General features: G+C 42.4%; 1 protein-coding gene across 1 annotated transcript in view; it reads left to right on the top strand.

Annotated features, from left to right (window-relative positions):
• LOC119442796 (inner centromere protein) overlaps nucleotides 1–26457 on the top strand; it is a 45104-nt gene extending 18647 nt beyond the window's left edge. Inside the window, exons 7-14 of the mRNA XM_037707822.2 lie at nucleotides 1645–1769; nucleotides 6349–6504; nucleotides 7806–7893; nucleotides 11665–11727; nucleotides 12968–13050; nucleotides 15948–16235; nucleotides 20694–20836; nucleotides 24036–26457. Coding sequence (XP_037563750.1) covers nucleotides 1645–1769; nucleotides 6349–6504; nucleotides 7806–7893; nucleotides 11665–11727; nucleotides 12968–13050; nucleotides 15948–16235; nucleotides 20694–20836; nucleotides 24036–24190 — 1101 coding nt within the window. The 3' untranslated portion in view covers nucleotides 24191–26457. The remainder of the gene's footprint in view (nucleotides 1–1644; nucleotides 1770–6348; nucleotides 6505–7805; nucleotides 7894–11664; nucleotides 11728–12967; nucleotides 13051–15947; nucleotides 16236–20693; nucleotides 20837–24035) is intronic.
• Nucleotides 26458–26831: the final 374 nt, after the last annotated feature.

Raw genomic sequence — 26831 nt, 5'->3', positions numbered from 1 at the left:
CAAGATTCAGGGTACGCTCGATTAACTGTTGGTGCAACCTTTTTCTGTTTCCACATCTGCGTCCATGGTGGGACACGAGCAGCGGGTTTTGTGCTAGGACCTAATTTCTACCTCCGCCCGTTACAATGGGAAGTGCACCATATGATCATCATCATGATCATGCTGGCTAGAAATAATGCATGCGGTTTTTAGCCTATGGTGGCAGCGGCTCGCTTCAAGTCCAATTTCACATGTGCGCCATGGGAAAGTGGGTGAAATATACAATTTCTAGGGGTGTCCAGATAGTGATTTTCGAGACCGAATCAAGTACGAATCGAATAGTGCAAGAACAGAATCGAATCGAATGGAATATCACATACTTTTCGAATAGATTTCAAATAATCAGTAGCCGTTATCAAAATTAATATAATCAATGCTCCCATTCCAGTTTTCTTAAGGTTAGCAAGTTTATATCGTTACATAGTACGCTAAGATGCATTGTTTATGAAAAGCGCAAAATAAGGAGCAGGCGAGTAGTTTCTTCGCATGCACAAGGCTCTTCGAGAGTGCGAATGATTGCTCTACAGAATGTAAAGTATTGCCACCTAAGTGACATTCTCGTGCTTTATGTCTATACTATGCCCTCAGGGGTGAACATTTGCCATACTGTTGCTCCAATTTTATGTTTATTTGGACTCAGTTGAAGTTTTGAAATAGTCAAAAAGTATTCGAAAATATTCAGCCTTTACGAATAGTGACTATTCGATTCGTTATTAGAATGTTTCAGATATTTGCACACTCCTAACAATTTCAGTAAGCCCTTGCAAATAAAAAAAAACTTTAATTTGTTTCCATGACTCATTTTGTTGTCATTTCACGCTAGCCGAAGTAATGGCTATATTTTGGCTACATGCTACCAAGGCCCGACTGCATAGTTGGCTACTTTTGGGCTATAATATCCATCTATTTTGGCTATGTCACTCAGCGCCATCTGGCAACACTGAATGAGGCGCCTCGGCTGCAACGAGAGGGGCAAAAGTGCCCTCTTTGTGCAACCTTCTTGCCAATTTGTGTGTGACCATTGCATGCTAACCAAGCATGCCCACTCCTGCCTTATTGGGATGCATGTGCAAAAACAGAAGTTTCAGCCAACCTTGAACAACCATTGTCCCCCTGAAGGAAAACCATTACTCTGGGTGACACTCACTTTTGATATGGCGACTTAGCTTGAGAAGGTGGAATATGATCATGAGGGTTTCATTGCTGCACACAATATTCACATTCACATCATACACCATGGCTCTAAACTTGCTGCAGCTCGTTCCCATGCCTGCTGTATGAAGTGAACTTGAGCCCTTAGAATTTGAGCATATCAGTTCTTACTGTCTAATTTCTTCAAAACAGGGAATCTTTCATTTTTTCTATAACACCTTCTCGCCTCCTCTTTACTGTCTCAAACTCATTGCCAAACTTTGGGCCTGTTGTCTAGCTTGAGCTTTCTTGAACTGGGACTCTCATCTTTAGCTGGGCTTGGGTTTATAACTCTACGAACTTATATCTCCTCTACGAACAACCAATTGGCCTCCACCCTTCCGACTGTCGGCAAGCTAATTTAACGACCTCGTTATGCCATAAAGTTGTTTCTTTCTCTCTCACTACGAACAGGGCACCCTGAAGACATCCACTTTAGAGGAGTCCACCCGCAGGAGGCATGACAGCAGTGGCATCAGTGAGGTGGAGCAGCAACGCAAGCAAAGCCTATTGCAGATAAAAATGGATGCAGCAAAAAAGTAAGCTGGCATTACCTCTTACCCATGGCCTCGCATGCATTCACCTATTTCAGGTGGCAGCAGTCATTGTCTCCAGTGCACTTTCAAGTTTTGTGTGAAAGCGCATATAAAACACAGGGCAATGAAACTATCAGAATTCCAGGCAATGAGACATTTCAAACATAGGCACATTGTCTTGTTAGTTCCTAGACTGTGAATGAAACTACTGGAATGATTCATGCAATTTTGCACCACTGTAAATGTAACATCCAAATCAAACTGTCTTCCTGCTGAAGATGTTCAGCTGACACAAAAACACCTTTGTTATGTGCGATACAGTAGTATCTTGATGATACGAACCACTTAAGACAGTGCAAAAATTCGTATCATCCTAAAACATTTAAATAATCTGGAAATTAAGGGGGATGCGGCAGTAGAATGGATGACTTGGAGTCTCAAGGTGGAGGCATGTAGGTCGCTCTGGCAACAAGAATGTGACCGGGGCACTGGCATGCAGCAGCTCGATTGTCCACATCATCTGCCGCAGCACTAATTGTCATCCCGAATTCTGTATCAGACATGATCGTATCACCAAGATTCTATCGTATACACTTTAAACATGCATGCTGGTTTGACGGGAAAACATTTGCAAGTAGGTCTAACAAAAAGAACACAAATGTGATGGCCTGTCAGCCACTCACCATACTGTTACATTTAATAGGAACAATTAGTCGACTTCCGTTAATTACACCCTGACGGCACTGACAGAATTGATCAAATTACCCGGTCGATTGAGTGAAAAAAATTGCCATAAGGGTGAAGCAATGAATGCAATCGCAACATGTTGGAATATTATGCGAAGTGTTAGACACATAGCTGTAGTGGGATTGTGAATTGAAGGAAACGTAAGCTGACTAAGCTGACATAATTTTCAGGTTTGAGCTCTGTTATTGTTTTGCACTTTTAATATTTATAAGTCTAAGAAGACTTAAGATATAAGGAATGCGCTGTCAATGTTTCGTTTCGTTTTGTGATATTTGTTTGTAGGCTAGCCACAAATTAATGTAGAAATGACATTAAAGCCCCTAAACATAGTACAAATCTAACGCGCACCCGATTTTAAGGCCGCCCAGCTGCCCGGTTACCTAAAGCCAGCTTCGCCACAATACATTTGTGTTACGTATTAAAGCATACGAATGCCGCGAAGGCAGTTTTAGTTGTGTCCGATTGCACTGCGTAGGCAATTTGCTGCCCAATTTCCACGAAAAAAAAAAAGCGCACATTAAAAATGGAGGGAGCCCCATTCCAAACCAAGCTTCGCTAGTACAGCTGTCAATCCATCCCATTGATATGGTCTCATGCTTAATTGCCATTGAAGGCAAGTGTACTATAGTATGATACAAGTCACCGCCTTACACCTACGAGCAGCACCGTTGGAGCCAGGTTTTGTGGAGTGCATCCGCACGCACAAGAAGTTCCAAAGGACGCCTTTATTTTAAACGAAAATAAAACCTTCGCTCAAATTCTTTATCTGCACTTTGTAACACACAGCGTTCTGAATCACCGATGAACGGCGCAAGTATTCCAGTAAACTACAGCGGCGGCTGTCTACCGATGGCCCCGAGCAGTGATGCAGTAGACGAAAGGCCAGGATCGTTGTTACCGAGCGTGTTTTTCTTTTTTTTTTTTCTTTTTCTTTTTTTTAACACTGCTGCTCGCAGCACCCAAACAACGGCATTAAAGTCAGCTTGAGAGAGTCGGCTTTCGCGACCGCAGCGCAAAAGAAACATGACGTCGGCCATGACGTCGTGTTGACAGGGCGACATCATTGGCTGGAAGGGGGTCCTTTGATGGGGAAAAGCCGCATTTCTCTTGACTTGTATCGGACTATAGTATGAATATTTTCATGGTAAGCTCCTGATGACGGCTTCTGCCTTTACCATTAGGCCTAACCATTTCCAAGTTGATGTAGTGGCAGCTTTGATCAAGGCCGGTATGTTTGCAGAGTAACACACGCATATAATTTCCAATTAAGCGGAGCACTGAGCAGAGTCTGCAATTATGTTTGTTGTTTTACGTTGGTTCTGTGGGTAGGTGGTAGTGCCGTGGAGAAGTTGGAATAAATGTGCAGGTCCAAAAACTTGAAACACTTAAACATTTCTATGGCACATTTTTGTTGCTTGCCGCTTTTTTTCATGTTCAGCTCTGGCTGTTTGTCACCATAACTCCTCTAGCTGTGGTGGAACAGCTGCGCCAAAATGCACCAAGGGCAGTCATTTGTGCCATCCTGCTTCAAAATGGCATTTTAGCTTAAAATAGTGTCGCGTCTATGCCAAATGAAGCATAAGAACGAAAGCCTTCTTCCATTGATGCTGCTTCAGTAGTACCGTATTTTCCGGTCTATAAGTTGCACCGGTGTATAAGACGCACCTCTTCGTTCGATAAGCGATTTAACGAAAAAAAATTGTGGCGTTTCTTTCCGTGAAAGCGGGTAACGTGCAAGCATATGGGTGTCATATATTTCCACTCCAGGCGCATTTCTGCTGTCGTGGTTGCCACGATATTCCATATAAAGTCCAAGGGCAATAACATCGTCCCCGCGTGCCATAAGCTGTATGTGCGAGTGAAAGTGTCCGACGGTGAGCCGAATCACGCACAAGGGAGAAAAACGGGAAGGCAGCGCGGAAGGGAGGGAGGATGGCTTGTACTCTGGTAGCAACTGCGTAGTTTGCGCAGCGGCGCGCGTCGTGTCATGACAGCAATCTGCAGATGCGACGAATTCGGGGTCGGCCGACTCTTGGTCAGCCTGCCGCTGCTTACGTTGCTGCTCCGTCCTTGTCGCACGGCGCTCGGGAACTCGACCACGAGAAGAACCTGGCACCTCGATAGCGCGCACAGAACACGTAGCGATTACGTCAACCAGCGCGCTTCGCATCTCCATAACATCGAATCCGATTTTGATGGCAGTTTTCCCGGGCAGAAAAAAAAACTTACATAAGTCGCACCGTTCGTAAGACGCACCGACAAAAAATTCAGAAAAATACCGCATCTTATACTACACCAGAAAGTACGGTAAAACTGAAACCAAAGCCTAAAGCATGCCAACACCATCATCGAGTCATCCTGAAACTCAACTCAACAACCATAGCCGTGGATAGAGCTAACGCCATCGGTTTTCCATTCACTGTTTTCACAGTTTTGTTATAGTATTTCTCTTCGGCGGATGTTCCAGTATACTGCCACTGTAGGTTGTTTGGGCTTGTGCCATTTTTGCTGCAGTTCTGTGTTCCTTGTACCTGCGTGGCACGGAGGTCGCTCAAGAAGGATGTCGGATCAAAGCAAAGTCTCGGATAAAGTACACAAAGCACAATGCTTAGCACAATTTTTGCGGTGAACTTAAAAGTATCTATACGTGTGCTCAACTGCTGAAGCCTAATTTACTTATGATTAGGGACCTTCCTTGCAACCCTGCTGGATTGAAAGAGCAGATTCCATGGTTGTAATTTGATCAGTTTTCTCGTGGTTCGTAGCAAAGTTATGCTGGAGAAATTGTACACATTAGGAGAAACCTGGTCTTGTTGACATGCCCTAGTTAAGCTAACCTTATTTTTCTTGCTCGCTTGGAGCGCTTCAAACACGCAATACCTCCTACAAGTCAAAATTGTAGAAAGATTTATACCGTGGCATATGCACAGGGAAAGCCATTTAATTAAAAATAACGAAACCAGTTTAGTAATTTTCAGCCTATGTACCTCATTGATGCGCATAAAGCCAGCTCCGCTATATTGATTGAGTATGGATGCTAACTGCACCTAAAGTACTTGCTGTTGCGCCTGAGCACACTTTTGCCTGTGCCAAGACCTGCGCCAGAAGATCCAATGGCTCTTCCATCACTGTTTTAGTCATGGTGTGCACATTCGTGTACGCAACTTGATTTTACCATTTTTGTTCGGTTGTAGCAAAGAATAAACCGGGGACATAGATGTTTATGGTAAATTGAACTATGCTAATATAAAGCGGCTCGAATTTGCTACAAAGTGTGGCGTATCAATGCAGATGACGAATTTCCTGATGGCACTAGCATGTTTGGCAGGATATTCAATGTGCCATGCTTCGTCGGTAATGGCGAAAGAGTAGTTTTCTTCCTGCTTCGTAATGCTTAGAGCCAATGAATGATTTGTGCACGTGCTTTGAGCCAGGGATTTAATTATTTTTATAGAGAAGTGTAGCATGGCTGAGTGCACAAAAAATAGATATGTATTTTATTCCTGCCCTTTTTTCTTTCTTTCTAAAGATTGTATTTACCTCACTCAAGGTTGGCCAACTCGTGCCAATTTCGTGATAACAGCTGCTATCCTGCAGACTGCCTCTTTCTTTGAATAACATTAGCCGATGGAATGCTCAAGCACCCTCTCCTTGCTTATCCTAAACAGCTTCATGAAAGAGGTTGCAGGTAAAGAAAAGCATCCCGTTTTCATCTTGTGAGGGTGCCTTTGACCCTGCCAAGTAAAAGTACTACTTTTAAAAATTGTTTTTTTTTCTCAGTCACTTTTGTATGCGCTTGGAGCAAACATGAGCGACTTCTTCCTTTGTGTTTCAGAGACCGGGAGCAGAGGCTGGCTAGGGCACAAGCTCAGCGGGAGCGACGTGAAGCTGAGCGGCGTGAGCAAGAGCAATTACGGCAACGTGAAGCTCAGCAAAAGGAACTTGAGAGGTTAAAGCAACGGACTGCATTTCACCAGCGCAAGCAGAGCGAGTGCGTGTTATATTTATCCTGAATGAGAGCTGCCTTGAATTTGGCCGAAAGTACAGCATGTCTACTTTTCACACACACCAAAGGCCATGTTCTCTCAGTGTATCACTTTCAGAAGTGTAACTTTCAGTGTACAGTCATTGGATAAGCCAGCAGATTAAATGCTTATGAGGCATCGTGTTGGACGTCATGTAGAAATCAAAGTATCCCTAACATGGATAAACGAAAAGTATGGCCCCTGTAGGTAGTCCTCGGAAAGAAGAAACTGCTAAGAAGCACAAATATTTCACTGGCAGTCTGTAATTGCGATGCTATTCAAAGGTTCACATTTTGCTTGTCCCTGTTGTAATAATCCTAAAGTTACTCATTCAGTCTCATAAAATAATGGGAGATTTGCATAAGCTTCAATAAAACATTGCAGACAAATATTTTATATATTGGATTACCAGTAGGACATATGCATTCTCTCGAGATATGGTTATAGTATCTAGCCTTCACTGATCTGTTAAAAGCAGTAAGACAACTATATCGGCTAATATTAAAGTAGTACTGACGAAATGAAGGTCCTAGACTTCGAAACCGTAGAAAGAATACTAGCTAGCCTCAAATCATTTTAAACTACGGCTTTTCTACAAACAAGTTCCAGCTTTACTTCCCGTGAGGTGTTCCCCTGACAGTTTTTTAAACTTTAGAGCACTCTATCGTGCTACGTGTCTTGTATTTGCTCAAATGTACAGCATCACTGTAATAAAACCTGAAATCTGAGATGTATGTGTCGCCACGTTATGACGCAGGAGGCGATCACATTGTAGCAGGATGTCGCAAAGTTTTGGCACATGCTCCAGCTCTCTTAGCAGACTACCGAGCAAGCCAGAGCAAGTGCCAAAACTCCACAATGTTCTCCTCCCACTTGACCACCTTCTGCATCATGACACAAGCACGTCCTGGGAAACAAAGCTAAAACTGGTTGATAGAAAAGCTATCGTAGAAAATATTTAGAGCACTGTAAGGCTTGCCAGTATTTTCTCAAATGTTACGAGTTCGAGGACCATCACTTAAGCGAAAAATGAAAGTCCAAACTATCATGTCGGCACTCCTTTAAATAATCAGTGGAATTATCTGGAGCCGGACACTAAGCTGATGTGGTGGCACATAGCTGCTCTAGGCTAGCACTTCACTTTTGGCAGACTTATCGGTACTGCAGGTATTTGGGAATTTTAAATTGCATAGTTCGGTGTTTAGTTGAAAATTTAAGAACCTCGTTCCCCTAGATAAACCTTTTTTTCTCTTTTGTTGTTCATCAGGCGCAGCTTAAATGTTGATACATTGGCGGCTGCTACAAAGAGGAAAGCAGAATCACCTCTGGTCTCTGCGTCTAAGAGGCCAACCCCCGTAAGTGATGTTTCAAAACTTTTCCTTATTTATTCTTATTCCTTTGTCCTCGTACATCAACAATATCAAGACATTTATGCATGGTGCATGTACAGGAAAAGCGATCATTTTCGGAGGTACTTTCCCTTTCGCGTGACTAGCACTGGACGCGTCAGCGCCTACGAGCGACAGCGTTCCTGACATGCCACAAATGCAAGCATGAGCCGTGTCTGTGTCGGGCGAAGCGAGCGCGAGCCTGTGCCGGTAGGTTACTAGGCAACACGAGGTGACGTCATCGCTACTGCTTGGCCACATGCGCGGCTAGGCAACGCGGGTGGCGTCGGCAGCCCGTTGCCTCATTGGTGCTGCTACAATTTCTTTCTCTCTCTATCTCGCTCTATTTTCTCTTTCCCTCTCCCAAGCATTGCGCACGCCGTGCACATGCTCTCCTTCCCTCTCCTTAATGTCCCATGTCAAGGCAACATGTGCACGGCACGAAGAGGAGCCGAGGCACATGGCGCTCCGCAAGGTGGTTGCTAGGCAACGCAGGGACATGATAGCTCGGCGAGGTTTTGCGACTGCAGGCGCCACTTTTTACGGTTACCTAGAGCAGCTTCGCTTTTAAAAACAATGGTCAGAAAGGTTTTATTCTGTTTTGTACCATTACATTTGGCACATTAGTGTGACTCGTGAATTGCAAAGAACTTCTTGTTTTTGTCCATTGTGGCACAGTAAAAGTTCTTGAAACTTGTTTTATCTCCTTCAGAATACATTGTGGCCTATGTCTAGTGGGGGGGGAAAAAAAAACTAGGCATGAGTAGACACCTTCAAAATTAATTACATCACGGTGAACTGGTGTGAGAACTCAAGCAGGCATCGCCATCCTTTTTTTCGTTTTACGTCTTTTTAGGCTTGCCAAGCCTCCTATCAATGTGAGAGGGGCTTTTTTGCTATTTGAAAAGGGTAATTTACTAAAAGAGCTGAATTAATTTTTTTCTTTACTGTCTGTTTAATAAAGGTTAGGTTTCGAAAACGATGTTGTGTTGGACGGTTGGTGATCTTTAGAAATGTCCATTTCCACTCAACATGTTTATTTCTGTAGGTTTGATTTAGCAATATGTCATCGAGCCATTCATCAATAACATCTACAGTTAAACCTCTATATAATGGAGTCGCTAAAATTGGCAATTTGTTTCGTTATATCGAAATTTCGTTTCTTTAAAATTTGACCATTTATGCAGATTAGTACAGTCGCTGATGGATCTTTCTTACACAGAAGGGGCCGCAAAACTTTCTATATTGGGCAGTCGTAAAAAGCTAATTTTAATTGTGATCAAATTGATTTTGTTGAATTTGAGAGTCAGGTGCTAAAGGTACGGTTTCATGCCATGTCGATGATATCTTCACATCGGCAGCGCAATGTGAGGCCAACCACGTTTTCGCGTCCACTCTGCCTTCACGGCTGACAGTGTCACCTGTAGTGGGACGATGCTATCATGAAAAGCGCTGGCAGCGAGGAGCGAATGCTTTGTCTGCCTCTCGCTTCAATGTGTAGCCTGAAACTCGAGATTACGCACCTTTCAATACTAAACGCGTTGCAAGAAGCGCATATGATGACATGCCATCTCTGCATACCCGAACTCCCCTTGCTCGCGCGGGAAGACTGTGCTTATCAAGCCCCCATCCTTGGCTCACCCTCACATGCTTTCACTCACACCCAAAGCATAAGGCACATGCGTGCATTCAACCATTTGACCATCTATGTCCATGGAAGTTTCCATTTATTGTCTTCGTATTCCTTTGCGGCGCTAGTGAAATTTCGTTATATTAAATTGTGTATAAACACACTTCGTTATATTGAAGTTCTAAATACATGGTGTTCTATGAACAAGAAGTTATAAAAAATATAATGAATGGTATTTGTTAATATGAATGTAAATGCACGACGTTTCTTGCTGCAAAAGGTGTGGGACCTTCGTCAAAGGGTTCCTCGCTTTTAGTCTCACGCCTTCCATCAACCTCTGTATTAATGGGAAATAAATATTATTTTTATTTAAAAAAGTTATTACTTTTTTATATCAAGAATTACGTTATTTGAAGTTCATTGTATTGAGGTTTAATTATTACAAAAGCACATTAATATGTTAATTATGCATTTAATGCGCTTTCAAACAAACTACACTCATGAGCTTGTTGGCGTAATCTCAAGAGATTTTCTTGTTGGCTGCTGAGGGCTGACTAATTCATCTGGACCTTGTCTCTTTTATGCGATATGCATCATTCATGTTTCTCACCAGCTGATCACCATATAGCAACAAAAATGGGCACATGTGATCCATGTATGCACAGTCTCAACAATACATTTTGAATTCATAGCTGCTCCTCCATTTAAGTCCTGTAACTCTAATTTCATTCTTGATGGCAAATACTTATAGCTAAAGTTAGCATAACTCCCTCTCCTTCCTCAGTGGTTTAGTGGCTATGCCGTTCTGCTGTAGAGCATGAGGCCATGGGGCGACTCTTGGCCATGGCGGCCGGATTCCAATTGGAGTGGGATGCAAAAATGCTTGGGTGCATGCTTTGTGTGCACATTAACGAACTCCAGGTGGTCAAGAAGTGAAGTCCTCCACTTTTAATTTTAGTTTCAGCCCCAATATTATGTGTAAGTCTTCAGCTGATTAATTTTGTGTTTTATCACACTTTTATGAATGGGGTACAACTTCCTCAGAAAAAAGCATCGCAGTTAAAGAAAACTTTGTCCGTGTCTAGGGGATTGAACTCAACAACACACTTTTATCTAATTCATTGCAGTTGTTTTGTGTTTTGTGATGTTAGCTGTTTCTCAATAACCTGCTGGTGTTCGTTGTACAGTAGACTTCTGTTAATTCAACTCCAGTTAATTCGATCCTGACTGAAGGCCCCACCGCACCGGTGCCCCTGCATTTCTGTGCGCCTAAACTTTCGTTATTTCGATTGGCCTTTGCCGGATAATTCGAACTTGACCGGTCGGAATGCACGCACCTGGCCCTTATGGCGGCCCCATTAGCGACCCTTTAGTGGCAGCGCCTATCTCAACAGAGCTGAGGGGGCATTGAATGCATTAAACAGGCTCCCGTCGAAAACAACGATTTTCGGCCTGCCCTAGGAAGATTTTCAAGCAATCATGGTAGCCCGCAATGTCTGATTAAAGTATTAACATGATTCTAACTGGCGCCTTTCTTTCTTCTTCCCCCCCTAGGAAAATAGGCCAAAAGCCACGTTCGTAGCTTTCGTATGCTTTGCCGCCTAACATGCCTGTTGTGCGACGAAGCTGACTATTAGGAAACCGGCCGTTATTGTGCAACACTTATTAAATGAGACCCCATCTCTCCCCTTTTTTTTTTTTTCTTTTTTTTTTTTTTAAATATTGGGTGCACATATTTCTACTTTTTGTAAGAGAGTCTTAAGGTTATGTCTACATTAGTTTACTACTTTTGACACGTCGAAAGTGGCCACGCATTTCATTCTGGGGCATGTTAAAATGAAGCAAATACTACCAAATTAATCACCAGTGCGTTCTCACGATTTTTCTGCGTCTTGTTTAATTTGACCTGCCGGTTAATTCGATCAATTTCAATGTCGAAATAATGGAAGTCGACTGCATATAGTTATTTTCTTTGTTGCACTTAATAACATGAGGTCTCGCACTCTGTCTTTTGGCTGTGAGACCTCCTTCTGTATTTAGGTCTTCTTTAAAACGTATATTCCAGGTTTATGAGAATAAAAATTTAATAGAACATTTTTCTGGTGCAGCTGAACTTAAGCAAGCCTCCAAAAATGCCAAGGAATGCTTGTGCTGATGCAGAGGCTGCAAGGGTAAGTAGTGTCCTGTTTTGTGCATCAGGCACTTCTAGTGCGATAAAATACTTGCATGTGGCTTATACAGCCCCACCAGTAGAGGGCTTGCGTTATTGCTTATTGCTTTTTCGTTGTTCACTCTTGTGTAACTTGTGCAGTTAATTGAACTCAACTGAAAGGATTCCACTGAGTACAGCAGTGGTGCTTAGGCCTCTTTCAATGATTTGAAGGACCATCTATGTCCTTCCACCATGGGAACTACAGCTGCTCAAGCATTGCTGTCGATGCAGCCCGGGTCAGCAAGAACACTGTACCACTCGCTTCCGCCACGCAATGTAGCAAAGGATGGGTGGTTACCATAATCAGGAGATCACAGTTCAACTGCGCTCTGTTTGCTCGTTGCATATTGCTGATAACAGTTCGGGTTGACATTCTACCTTTCGAGCATCGAATTTGTTTCGCCTGAAACACCATAGGTCACATTATGTTATGGCTCTTGTGTGGTTTAAGCACAGTCGTAATGGTGAGACATTTGCAGAATGGCGGCATGCCACAGTAGTTTCCAGAGTTTATGCTTCCAGCCAACTAAAATGTTTCAATCCCTTGTGCAGAATACAATCATGTCTCAAATAAAAAAATGGCAGCTGTGCTTGCAATTTCGAAATGATAGGTGATTGGAACCGGCCGCCATTTTGAAAGATCTATACAACGACCCATTTCGTTGTTTAGGTGTACGTCTGTAACGTAAGTTTGCAACTAAGTGCGGGAATGCACCGGGAACAAAACTGACACTGAAAATCTGGTTTTCGAATCAAAGTGCTGCTGAATCATAACTGCTGATGCCAGCTTTAGTCCAGTTAATTTTTGAGCATTTTTAAAGGCAAGTCCACACATAATGAAGTGCTAATATAACAGCCACTTTTTGTAGAACTGTCGAGTTCATTATAAACAGGTTCAGCTGTACTGGTCCTGCAGCCTTATTTTGAACAAGAGTAAGGGTAACTGTGAATGATCTGCTGCACATGCAAAATTGAAAGCTTATGAATGTATCACCTGAATTTCCTAAGTGTGAAACGTGTGTGGTCTGTCATGAAGTAACAAAATATAAAGAAATGGGAGGTGGAGGCGGCTGGGGGTTAAGGGTATTGTATAAGTATGCAGCCTGCTGAGAGTATAGTTTTGTTACATTGTGCTTCAACTACATTGTTGCACTACATTTACCTTTCTTTTTCTCTTTTCGTCTTGTGCAATTTTACAGCTCATCTTCGGTCAGCCAAGTACGAGCCTTTCGCAGAAGGCGAAATTGAACAACAGCCTTCAGCAGCAGGCAATGCTGAACAGGTGAGGAAATGGTTTACCAGTGAACTATCACATTTCATAAGGTTTTGTCTCAGATGGCAAGACAGCATGCTTTATTTGTTCCTGACAAACCAAGTTAATAGTGTGTGTATTAACGCGATAGCTTTAAGGGCCCTATGTCGCAGAAAATCTGTGTTGACGTAAGCGCCAGCATTCGTGGCTCTTTCGTTCTTTTTTTTTTTTTTTTTTTTTTTTTTTTTTTTTTAATCAAGACCAGCCCTTTCGGCTGGCACAGTGCAAGTGGCGAAGCGTGACTGGCCACAAGCGACGCTCGCCCAAGTGCCAAAAACGACTTCTATAATTCAACGCGCCCGCCATCGGCTGCTCTCTTCGGAGCATGCACAGAAAGAAATGCACGTTTATATAGTCCAACGGTTTCAGTGCGCGGGCAAGTGTCGCTTGCGGCCAGTCACGCAACGTCGCTTCCACTGTGCCAGCCGTAATGTCGTCCCCTCTATTTGATTTATACTTCGACGTGCGCTCCGTTGGCTGCTCTCATGAGAGCATGCATTGAACCATCCCCAACCCGTGCGCCGCTTTGAGCAGCTGTCTGCGACCGTCGGCGAAGCGGCATGGGCACCCTTTTTCTTCACACAATGCATTGTGGGGTGGTGCAGTCGGTGCGACGAACACTCGGATGGAGCAAGAGCCATCTTGACGTCGGGCCCCGTTGGCCGCGTCTGGTTACATTGGCAGTGCCAGTGCGTCGAACTACAGACGTTGCGTGCGTGTGTGTGTGTGTGTGTGCGAACTAAAGCGTGTGCGCGCACGCTCATGCTTCATCGAATTATATATGCGCCCTAACAGAGCGATCTTTTTCTGCCTTTCATTAGTTAGAATTTTGAATAATTCAAATTTTTGTAGCATCGCCGCGGAATTCGAATTAACAAGCTTTTACTGTATATGTATCATTTTTGTGTTTTCTTGTGTTTTCTTTCTTTTCTGTGCTACAAGCTCTGTGAAGCACTTTGTGGTATTGACAATGATGGAGTTACTATTTTGTCTGAAATTTATCATTTTCTGTGTGCCATTATAAGACTCTTGCATAGAAAATTGCCACCGAATGCCCCACTGCCGCTCTTCAATTTGAATCGCCCGCAGCAGAACTGAGGACATGACAATCTCCAAGTAACGATTGCCTCTGCCGCTCTCTGTGAATCAACTACTGCTCTCTCAACTTCCATTGATGGTGTTCCTTGAATCGCTTGCCTCTAGGGGTGTGCGAATGGTGATTTTTGTGACTGAATCGAATACGAATCGAATAGTGCCAGAAGCGAATCGAACCGAATATCGAATACCTTTAGAATAGTTTTCAAATACTGAACTGCCGTTACCACAATTAACATAAAACGATATTCACATCCCAGTATTCTTAAAGTTAGCAAGTTTCTTTTATTGCATGGTAAGTTTTGAAGCACTGTTTATTAACAGCACAAATGAAGCAATAGAAACAATTAAGTAGTTTTTTCACATGCACAGGGCTATTCACAGAGTGCAAATGATCGTTGTGGAGGCTATAAAGTATGGCTACCCAAGTGGCATAGCCTGCTCCACTACGCAAGTTCTCATGTTTTATGTCTATACTATGCCCGCAGGGGTGAGAACTTACCGTACTTTTGCTCCAATTTTATGTTTATTTGGCCGCAGTTGATGTGTTGAAATATTCGAAAAATATCCGCAATTACGAATATAATGACTATTCAATTTGAAGACCGAATCGAATAGGACACTATTTGATTCGTCATTCGAAAGTTGTGAATATTCGCACACCCCTACTTGCCTGTGCTTGTTTCACCTCCTGCTTGCCTCATCCTCCTTCTCTCGCTACGTGCAATGTGTGCGGTCTCATCAAAATAGCACCTCTTCTTCAACATCTCTCTCTCTCTCTCTGCTGCTGCTGCTGCTGCTGCTCACTCTTTGTTTGTACATCTGTCTTGCGGCTTGCCAGCAGCGCCAGCCACACAGGATGCTTACATCGCGAGAGATGTACCATAGTTCATAACAGGTGGCACCACTCCAATTATTCGTTTTTGTTATTTTCTCGTTTACAAAAGTTCTGTTCTTGCTACGAATGACGGATTCGTTATTTTCAGTCTAGCTCGACTTAATATTTTCCTTTAACAGCAAACCTTTTATTCTTTATTTCTTTCGACACTACAGCTCTGCAAGAGTGACAACAACATCATAATGGGCGATGAGTAGATGAATTGTTAGCGAAAGTTATGTTTTTGCCTCAACAATCGCATGGGGGCATGGGTGTTATGGGACTGGAGCACTCTTTAAGGACAGGAAGAAAAGTATTGCCTGGCAGACACATATTTGACATGCTGCAAGACGTAGTGCAGAACACAAACAGCTAGGTAGTACATGGCCGCTACCGGAGAGTCAAATCACACATAACTTCTGTAATGGGAGAACATGAACAGTTCTTTACACTTAGTCGCTAGAAATAAAACTGCATACATCTGGTTTGTTTGTTTGTTCGTTCAGTATTGCCTGCAGCCTTGGCAGCCAAGGCAGGAGTGGTAAAGGTGCATGAACAACTACAAAATTCAGTCATCAGTTCAGTGTGAGAAGTGCCATCAAAAAGCTCAATAATAAAGTAGCAAGGTGACTTTGCAACAAGTATGAAAAAAGATTGCAGGCGCATAAGGCACTTCACCAAATTAGCAAAAAAAGGAAACAAAATCGGAAACATGATATAAAGACTCCTACAAGTGACAAAACCTTTATGTATGTCTCTTTGTATAGCGTTTATAGATATGTTACAACAAAGCCTTGCTTAATGTAGATTCCAATAAGTGTGTTCGATCTGCCATCGTTTTTCTTCTACCCTACAAGAATGTGTTAGACATCTCCATTTTCCTTGTTTTTTGTAGCCTTTCACAGTCACTGAGAAGCCAGGCAAGCTTTCTGCCCTCCCCTGAGGAGCCTCAGGCAGCGTCTGCACCGCAGTCCATCACAGACCTTGTTGAAAGCACACCAGAGAAGACATGTGCTGCTCTGAATGTCACTGTGACACTGTCTTCGGAGGACAAGCCTGCAGAGGCCCTTAGCGAGACATTCACTGTGCCTTCCAGCGATCACAATGAGTCCAGTGTCGCAAAGACACCAGCTGCGGCAAACTCCACATTTGTAAGGACCAGTGGCCCTCCCAGGTCGAGCGGGTATGATAGCATTTATGTACTTCCATTTGCATGCTCACTTGCCTCTCTAATGTTACACAAGTGAGCTATTTGGACTCACCTGTGTAGCTTCACGCATTTGTAGACCTTGTAGACAGAAATCATGGCATGGCTCATGGCAACGCGATCAAGCGTGCGCTAGGAAAGAGGGGGCAGTGGTGGGCAGGTTGGCACATGTCTCGTAGCGCTGCTGTGGCTGTGCAAGGCTGTCAGCGTGACTGGGCGCATATGCAGCCTGCACGCCCTGTTTTAGAGGTAATCTGCCGCATGTGCAAAGACTGGATGAGCTGAGATGGCGTGGCATCATCGTCATGCCGTGATAGCGTCGGCCATCTGCAGGCGACACTATCATTCGCGGGGCGAAGTGGACGCGGAAGCGTGATTGGCTTCGCTTCATACCACCGATTTGAAGATATCGTCAATGCGGCATGTAAGCGTATCTTTCACTGCAGACTAAAGTCAAAAAATGAATTTTTTTCTGATTCAAATTTGCTTTTTCAATTGCTTGGTTACTTGGAAAATGTAGCGGTCCCTCTTCAAAAGAAAGATTTGTCGGAGACTGTACTTATATGCATAAAAGATAGAATTTCAATATAAAGAAGCAAATTGCTAATTTTACCAGTTTTATCATATTGAGGTTTAACTACCGTATTTACTCGCATAATGAATGCACTTTTTTTTTTCCGAAAAATATGCACAAAGTTGGGGGTTGCATTCATTATGCAGGGTAAAATTTTCAGCAATTTTTTTTTTTTTTTTCCGCAGCCATCTCTAAAAAAGTTGCAATTTCGTCCGAAAGGCGAACTACACTTAAATCTCGTTACAACGAAGTCGAACGGGCACCGAATTTTTTTCGTTATTTTTAGTTCGTTATAGCCACTGACTAATTATTATACGGCTAATTATTGTATGCGAGGGTGTACTCACTACAGGTAAGTCATCGCGGAGGCATTAGCTCCCGTTGCAGCCAAGTGGCGGTGTCTAAAGTGCTAATCGAAAAACGGCGAAAAACTGGGATTAAACACAAGAAAACGAACTGATTTTATTGTGCTCGACGCTAGCTGCGTAGCCTTTCATGTAGATGGCGCGAAAAAGTCTGTGATGCTTCGCTGCTGCACCTTCCTCAAGCGAAGGACGGCCTTCTCAGCAGCAGCTGCTATCTCGACACCACCTTCGCCGTCTCCGTACCCGCCAAAGTCTCTGGCTTTTCTCTGGAGTAGTGCGCACAGCACGCTAACAGAAGTTAGGCTTGGCAAGCTTGGCTTAGCTAGCTTGGTCAGCTTGTCCTGGCTTGGGGCATCGCCGTTGCAGCGCAGCCACGGGAGATTTAAACTGGTACATTAAGAAGCCCGCAAAGCGCCACATATTTTAACAAATGAGTATTTTGGGTGCAAAGCGGGCGGTTAATTGTCATTTTGGAACGAAAATTTTTCGTTATATCCCTTGATCAGTATAAAACTCTTTCGTTAAAACGAAATTTCAAACACGTGTTTCTATGGGGACTTTCAAGGGGAATTAAGATTCTTTCATTATATCGATTATTTCGTTATAAACCGTTTCGCTATAACGAGATTTAAGTGTATCGATCGCGATGGCAAATGCATAGACAGTTATATGAAGTGAGGATAGTATTTTTATCGGCCATATGAATTTGCAAATATTCGCTAACTAAGCATTATCGCAATTATCGGCGCTGACGGCAAAAATGCACCTGGAGTGTCCATATGATTGCTATCGCAATAAAAGTAGGAGACACGGGGTACAATTCGGTGCCGATACGGCATACGATACAATCGTACCCGCCGGACGCCATATTGGATGTCGAATTGTATCGTGTCTCTCCTACTTCACAGCAGCAAGTTCAGGGTGCGATCATTATGCGAGGAAAAGAAGAAAAAAAAACACTTCTTGATTTGAAAAGTGAGGGGTGCGTTCATTATGCAAGTAAGTATGCCATATCTAGGAAATGTGCTTATCTAGGACATTTGCAGTAGAACCATTTTGTGTTGAAAAGGGCAGCGAAGCAAACAATTACCTAGGAAATTGTGTCACCTAAATGAGATGTTCTCTGTTCTCTGATGCAAGCATATACATAAACCAGGAAATCAAATACTAGGGAATGGATTCACAAGCTTCTAATGTATAATTAAGATAACAATATAACATCTAAGACTGCTAAAGGATTTTGTTCTTATTATATGTAAATGCAAAACTTGTATAGTACGCACTGGCAGTGGCTCTGTGTCTGTGGTGTTTTGCTGCAGAGCACAAGGTTGTGAATTCGATTCTCTGCTGCAGTAGCTGCATGGAAATGATGGCAGAATACAATATTGCTCGTTTACTGTTCTTTGGGTGCTCAGTAAGGAACCCTGGACTGTCATAACTCATCTGGAGCCCTCTTTTACAGCGTCCATAGCCCACTCTGCAGCTTTTAGATGGAAACCTCAACATTTAATTTAGGGGTGGGCAAATATTTGAAATTTTGAATACAAATCGAAAAGTTTTCTGCTGTTAGAGAACTCACCATTCAAAGTTGTGAAATATAGATTTCCGTTCGGTTGAACAAATTATTCTGCTGCAGGGGAGGCATGGTTGCTGCACAGAGGCGCCAGTTGCTGAGCAAGCGCGTCGGCACAGTGAGCTACTAGATAGCAGTAGTGGGATCAGGGTGCAGTAACACTGAATCCTCTGACAGCGGTGCCACTGAGGCATGGGCTGTACAAATGGATACAGCAGCTACGCTAGTGCTTGTGGCGTGAAACAGCTTCTTCATTTCTATGAATGCCGGGGTTTCTTCAGTGTCTGTGTTTGATCAAAACATGAGAGCCAGTCACTGGGCTGATTGCAAACATACTCTTTCAGAAATATAAACATTCTATTTTCCCAACATTCAGCGTAGTTTTGGTTTTTATTTTATCCCTACCTTGTAGACTCGTGTAAGGGCCGCACGCTCAACTTGGCAGTCCATAATTGTGCGGGGGGAAAATTTACAACAGAGAAGCAATCGCATTCGGTGCAAAAGATGCTGCGTGGCCCACATCGGCGAATTTTCACGCGCTGCATCCTTCCACATGCTGCTACATGCGGGACCCGTGTCAGGGCCGCACCTCGTCATGTCTCTTGTAACCAAGGTCTCTTGTAACCAAAAATTTTAAAAACACCGGAAAGTCGGACTAGATCGCTTTGTTATACATCAGCATCAAAGTGTGTTTTAACACATCTACAGAAATTGCTCAGTATGACTTAAAAAAGTACTTCATAGTAGTTTGCTTTTTAGTGACTGCAGATTGTATTGGCTTCCTTCCCAACTTCTGGAGGTAAAGCACTTGACTTTGCAAACCTTCCTGTTGCTCACCATACCTTTGAAGTGCTCTTAGATGTTTGTCAGCCTCAACTGCCGACACTTTCTGCCCTAATGACAGAAAGTATAATAACAGAAAGTTCGGTGCAATTTGTAGGCAAATTGTAGTCGCAACCTTGCGAGAAATGACATTCGGCTGCGGAACGGAAAAGAATCGAGCCAAGGAAATGAAAAGTGCAGCGCATACCGGTTGGTACGACGTCGGCTGCGTTGCGTGAGCATGTCTGGGTTGTGTCTTCTTAATAGCAAAGAATTTACTCTAGGGACCCAAAAAAGGTGTCCTTAGTAACCGAGTGTCTCTCGTAAACCATTTTCAAATGTCTCTTATAACCGAGCGTCTCTTGTAACCATGTCTCTTGTAACGATGTTTTACTGTACTGCCGAATGTGTTTTTTTTTTTTTTTTTTTGGTCTGGGACAAATATTCGTATCTTTTTAAGCTATCTGATGACAGGCAAAGGCACCAAGTGTGGTCAGCAATGGTGTCCCACTGTGGTGTTCCAGTGATGCATTTAGCTTTCTTTTAGTAAGAGTCTGTGGCATTCTTGAGTAGTTATGATTGTAACGCGCATGCAAATTTGAATGCACCTTTTATTCAAAAGAGGTGCACGTTAGAATCCTGTAAATACGATACAAGCAGATGTATATCAAATAATTAAACTAAGCAAACTTCTTCCTCTTCTTCTTCTTCTTTTTTTTTTTTTTTTTTTTTTTTGCAAGATGGATTCCACACATTTATATTTCACTTATCACATTCGAAATGAGAAATTGTTCGGTATTCAATTCAATATTCAAAGATCACTTTTGTAAAATCGGAAATGTTGCTACAACTTTAATTATCAAATTCATGACAAGTGGTATGATAGTATGACTGTTGCAGTGCACCTGCTGAGTATTTCTCCTGCATTACTTTTTTCCACTTCTGCTTATAGGTTTACTTTCCTACTGTTATAGACTTATTTTCCATGGTTACTCTGCATGATTTTGAGACGGATTTTACTCGTTTCTTTCAGATAGCCTTTAAGCATCACATGGGAGTTTTGCTTTATCTTCTGTACATGTGAATGCTTTCACGTCCAGGTATAATATCACGCCGCACAGGAGCGAGCTTCCTCCAGAACCCAACAAGGACAAAGACAACTATGACATCAACGACCTTAATTCTGGCGATGAGACTGATGATGACGAGAAGCCACGCAAGGAAGTCCCTGCCTGGGCTAAAGGTGAGACTGTTCCCCGACTTAAATTGGCCTCACTCTATGCTTAAAATGGTGGCACCATCCGGGGGCCTCCTCTTGCTTGTTTCCTCTTCCAAAATATTCACATTTTGTTGTAAATTATTTTGTTAACATTGTCAATATAACGGTACATATAAAAGGGGACATGAAGCACTTTCGGGGAAGTTGGAGTGAAGGTCAGTTCGTTTTACTATTGTGTGCACCGAACTTAGAAATTCATAAATTGGTGCAGATTGAGTTTATTTTGGGAAACAATTTTTGCAAATACCATTGACAAGGATTTTCAATGCAAGTAAATAGCCAAATTCTTCTAGGAATGATTCGCTAGAAGGCGTAGATTAGCACTGAGGTAGCGATTTGGTAGCGTTTATGTAGTGTTTTTCGTCCTGTAGTGTTGTTCGTTCTTTCCTCTATTACGCACGTATTACGGCAATTGTGTTGCATTAGCTATTGCAAATAGCCATCGCATTCTTTTTATGCATTCCTCTGTGGTAGATGTTACTGCTTTACATGGCAAAAAAAGGCAATGCTGAAGCGTAAAGCTTATATGTATCATGCTGGTTTACCAACCCAAGTGAGCGTTGTGTTGAGATACGCCATTATCCTTATACAGAAGGCTAATGTAGATGTAGGGCGCCACATCACCGCTGAGATTTTCGGCTCGCTGAGATGCGGGAAAATATGGTAAATAATTAGCATTGACCCACAGAGGGAATGCATGCACAGTGGCTCTCTTAGCAACTAATGGCACATTTTATTGATTGCTTTAAAACACTAAGAACAAATCGAGCACTCTGAACACATACGCCTAGTTTGTACAGCAAGCACAGAATCTGATTTGGCCTTTTGATGGAACTTTCGCAAGTGCACACCTTGACGACACCTTGTATGTGAACCGTGTTTCTCTACAACAAAAGCAGTAGTGACTTAATTATGCTTCATTAATTGCTGGAATCCGTGTCGCAATGTGGTAGGAACCAGTTGTGAATGTATCCTAAAAGGACCCTAAAGAAAAGAGTAAGTTGAGCTGTCTTTTTAAAAAACACTTATCTTACCATGACAAGAGGTATAGTAAACCAGAAAAGATGCAAAAGTGGTAAACTGGTGGTGATGGGCATAGATTTTGACAGCATCTGCTGAGGCCTAGTAAAGTTTTTATCGGCAAATATGGACTGCATTTCATTCTAAAAGAGCCAAAGACTGAACTTGAGAAGTCTCAGGAACGGTGTACTGCATCAATATAGCCCAAATTCGAAAAATTATATTGAATTTCATGACATCACACTGGCACTGTGATTTCAGCATGCAATTCAAAAAGCAGAGTTTGGACCCGATGTTCTTTTCTAGTAATCAACCTCTTACTGTGAAATTAATGAAAATAGAATTTTGAAGCAATACTTTTCCAGTCTAAACTGATTTAGTGTTTCTCTTTAGTCTCCCTTTATGATAACATCAGCTTGAGCAACTATAAACATCTAATCTGATGGTTCTTCTGAAGAACGCCATTGTTTCTCAAGTGTGCATCTACTAATGTCATCCTTGACAAATCACACTGGCGCACACTGGGGACGCCCCGCTGTGGTGGTGATTGGATGGAACGGCACTCCGGTGCGATTTGTTGATAGTGCCATTGGTGCTTGAACATGGACCATGGTGGTCATTCCAAGGGGTGCATTTCTCGTGTATAGCGGCAACAGGCTGGTGTTTATTGCTATAGTGGGTTTCTTGTGTGGATTGGCAGTTTACTATTTTCAACTCTTTTTGCCGTGGAAGATATAAAAATTCTGTGGGATCCAAGGGTGTTACTGTACATGTAGTTTCTGCATTCTAAATCGGACCATTCTTCAGCGCTTGTGTGTGTGCATTTTTACTTTGAACCGACGTTTCAGAAATTGCCCTTGACAGTGCATTTCTGCCTCTCTGGGTGGGTTGCTTTAGAGACGGAATTTGCTTATGCAATGAATTGAAATCATTATGAAATCATTATGATTAGTAAAGCAAGCTTCACTAATTAGAGTTCAAATTGAACTGCACATGTTGAAATTGCAAAAATGAACCAGTATACTAATGAAGACTTATCTACTTGGGGAATAACCTGAAACTATTGCCAGTTTTAAGATAGCCAACCCCAGAAATCTGGCAAAAAATGTGTTGTCATTCCAGTTAGTTCCTCCTTTCACTGTTGGAAAATTACCTTAGACATGTATATATCATTTCATCACTTATTTTGGGATGGATATTTCTAAATTGGTGGCAATCCCGCGATTCCTCCTAAGTGGGTATGACTGAGTTATTACTTGGCTTCAAATGTGCAACTGCAATATACAGTGGAGCTTCGTTGATACAATTCTGCGTAATACGTTTTTCAGGGTGATCCTTTTTTTTTTTCCCCAATAATATGATATAGTTCGGCAATACATTAGATGATATGATTTTCGGATGATACGCTTTATTTTCCAGTTCCCGTGAAGATCGTATCAACGAGATTCCGCTGTATATGCCACCGAGGGAATGAGTAAAAGTTGAACATTTTGATATGCCATGTGGGTTATGTCTACCAACTCTGCCTTTAAGGCAGCAAAAAGCCTACGCAAAGGCCGATGTCTAGTCAAGCCTTTGCATAGGCTTTGTGTCTGCGCTCCTTCGAAATCACTGTCGTGTTCAATAAATTTGATTTGAATTCCGTTATCTGCCACGGGCGATTCCTAAACAGTTTCATATATTAAAAATACATGGTATAACTGAGTTCTATTGCATTTAACCTTTCTTCTGCCCCCTGATCACATGTATGTTTGGTACATTGTAGCCATACACTTTTGTTTTCGTTACATTGTGTGCTTCTCTTTTATGCGTCTTTCCCTTGAATAAAGACACTGCAATCACTGGACAAGTCAAGGTGAAAAAGCAGAGACGTTTTGCTGTCCGTTCAGGCTCCTTGGTCAGTTAGCGTGTCCAAGGAACCTTTATAAAATCTGAAACATTTCTGCTTTTCCACCTTGACTTGTTCAGTGACTGCAGCTTCTTCATTCATCAGGTTTCCTAACCAGACGAGAATTTTCATCAAACTTCGGACTACATCTTCTTTTCCTTGTGAATAAGTTTTCTCTTTATTCTTTCCTGTTCGCATTTGTAAATCAGCAGCTCATCAGGTTTTCTTTTTACCCCAATCTTGCTTCTCATTTAGGTACTGCCTTGAGCAAGCTTGTGGCGCAACAGCACGCCAAAAAAATTTCAGGCCTGGAGTTCTTTGGTGTGATGCCCGTGCCCAACTTGGACAAGATATTCCAGCTGAAGAAGAAGTATTTCAACAAGCGCACGAGCTCCCAAATATGGGATTGAGGATCCGAGGGGCTTTATATTGTCTTAGAATTGTAAAATGACTGCTAATTGCCCCACCCTCCTCCCTCCATTTTTACTCGCTGTACACGTGCAATGACGAACATTTTTCCAAGATGTGTCTGCACAGTTCTGTATTCTCACTTTGTCATGTTCTTCGCTAGATTTTTATTGTTTTATTTTACGTCTGCGGAAAACTGAAAGCGTGCACTTCACAATCATTGTGTGCGGCGCGCTCACGAAGGCTAAAGAGCCTGAAGTAGATAGCTGCTAGGCGACTTGCTTTTACATATTGTGCAAACTATGTGGATTTTTAGATGAAGTCGTTGGCAAACGTTAACCCACTGCCACTTTTATTTTATATCTTGCTTTTCTTTTCTCTTATTTCTCCCCCACTTTTTAATACCCTAATCTAATATTTTTAAGTATCACCTCTTCCAGGCAGTACAAATTGAGCTTTGCATGGCTTACTCGAAGAGGCAGCCATTACTTACACATCAAATTGCAATATTCAAATAACCTATGAAGTAACTCAATCCCAATAATGTAGGGCACATGTTTTAATTGCAGATTGAATTTTCACAACGATGCTACATCTAGCCAATAGAAACACAGCAGCACAGTATACATTCTGACATGTCAACTGTAGTTCACGCTAGCTGCTGGTAGAGTTGTGGTCACTGCGTCAGCAGTCACTTGAAGCTGGTACTTGTGAAACAAAACTCTCGCAGAAGCTGCATAGCGTTTTGCATCTCGGACTTGTAGCACTCGCTGGCAAGTGTAGTCTACAGCAAGTGTTATTAAACCTTTCTGTATGACAGCCTGCGAGTGACACCAACGGCAAAGTGCACTCACTTGAAGTGTCACTGAATTTGTCCGTCTGACTAGAGTATTAGTCTTGGGGTTATCACTTGCACAGCTGCAATACATATGCCTTAAAGCAATGATGCTATTATCCTTTGCAGACTGTCAAAGGAGTAATGTCTGCCTCTTCATGCGATTCACCTGGAGTGGAATTTTCGGTCAACTGATAATTTAGTGCCTGAAGAGGTTGAATTACATTATCTATGTCAAGGGAGTGCACTCAGACGTCATTATAATGATGTCGCATCTGTCACGAAATTACTTTCGTCATATCTTATAATCCGTTATATCCGTGTTTACTAAGCCGACATTCGACTGTATAGTTTCTCAAGACGTCATTCATAAAAAAAAAGGCAGGGTCATAGTATCACTGTTGTTCGTTTCTTCTTTGCTACACCTCAATCTTTTTTTTTTTTTTTTTCACAACTTAGCCCAACATACTTTTGCATGCACACTTTCATGTAAGCTCAGCATTGTACATACATTCTCTCATGCTGTGTTCCTTTTTGTTGCTTTAAGTGTGTGCACTTAGATTACATTCTGTCCCAGTGAACTCCTTTGGCTTTACACCAACAGTTTGCTGTTTTTACTGTGGCACTTGCATTGCTGCCCTTATTGCAAGGCTCCTTGGAGCTCCGAACTTTTTTTTTATTCTGGACAAATGATGTCATACTGCATTGAAGGCAGTGACTGTACGAAAAAAAATGTTACCAGAGGGCTGTGTGTATGCTTACATTATTGTTGCACACAGGATCATTTCCTTTCAAGCAGTAAATGCAAGTGCACTTGTTCATATATGGTAGATGGTGTTCACGCATATGAAGCTTTTGTGATGCCTCAATGCTTATGTTTGTTAGTTCACTCTTGAATATGATGTGCTAACCAGCAGTTTGTACACTTAAACTATTTATAACCTTAAGGGAGAGGAGCACGTATGTCTTGTATGAACTTTCTATATTCATTTTGTGACTGCGCATTGTGCTTCCTCCCCCTCCCCCCCCCCCCTCTTTTTTTTTTTTACAATTTTTTCACTGATAAAGGTGCACTGTTGACTTCTGTTGGTTCAACCTCTATGGTACTGGCAAATTTGTTCATATTATTCTTCATCCAAATCAAAATGGGAGTTCAACAAGCATGGATGCCATTTTGGGTTTTTGAATGCAGTATATTTAGCCGGTGTTAAATTAACAGAGGTCGGCTGTGCTCCTCGGCTTTGCTCTTCTATATAGGTGGGAAATCCCGTAGGTCTTTGCATACGAGTTGCCTGGGCCAGATTCGAAGCTCCATCGCTCTGTGCATTCCCTTCTAAAACACTGCACAATGTGTGAGCGCTTCAAAGCGAGCACGCATTTGCCTCCTGATTGCTATGCAGTGACTGAAAGAGAAATAAAACGTAGACGCCGAAACGTTTCTTCTGTGTGTATGGCTAGCTTGTCTCATACGTGACAAGGTAGGTGCTGAACAGTTGGCTCCTGCGGTTTCAGCATTGATGTTAAAGTGACGGGATGCAAAATATGTGAAGAAAACTACAAGACAGAAAAATAATCACCTTTGCTGTGGCACTCTTTTCTGTCTTGTGGTTTTCATTTTTGCATCCTGTCACTCCATAACACCTATGAACCAACTAGCCCAGCAACAGGTAGAGATATTTTGGCATATAAGTGCTAAAGGCACTACAGTGATCGTGCAAGATTGAAGAAAAAATATTTGCAACAGGTCTTTCAACCCCTGTGTGTGGAAAAGATGCTTGCCCTGGGACAACAAAAATGCTTATTTGTGC

This window comes from Dermacentor silvarum, chromosome 2 (genome assembly GCF_013339745.2).
Source record: "Dermacentor silvarum isolate Dsil-2018 chromosome 2, BIME_Dsil_1.4, whole genome shotgun sequence".
In the NCBI taxonomy this organism is placed as follows: domain Eukaryota; kingdom Metazoa; phylum Arthropoda; class Arachnida; order Ixodida; family Ixodidae; genus Dermacentor; species Dermacentor silvarum.
The sequence above is the reverse complement of the archived record's forward strand: the minus strand, read 5'-3'. Positions and strand labels throughout refer to the sequence as shown.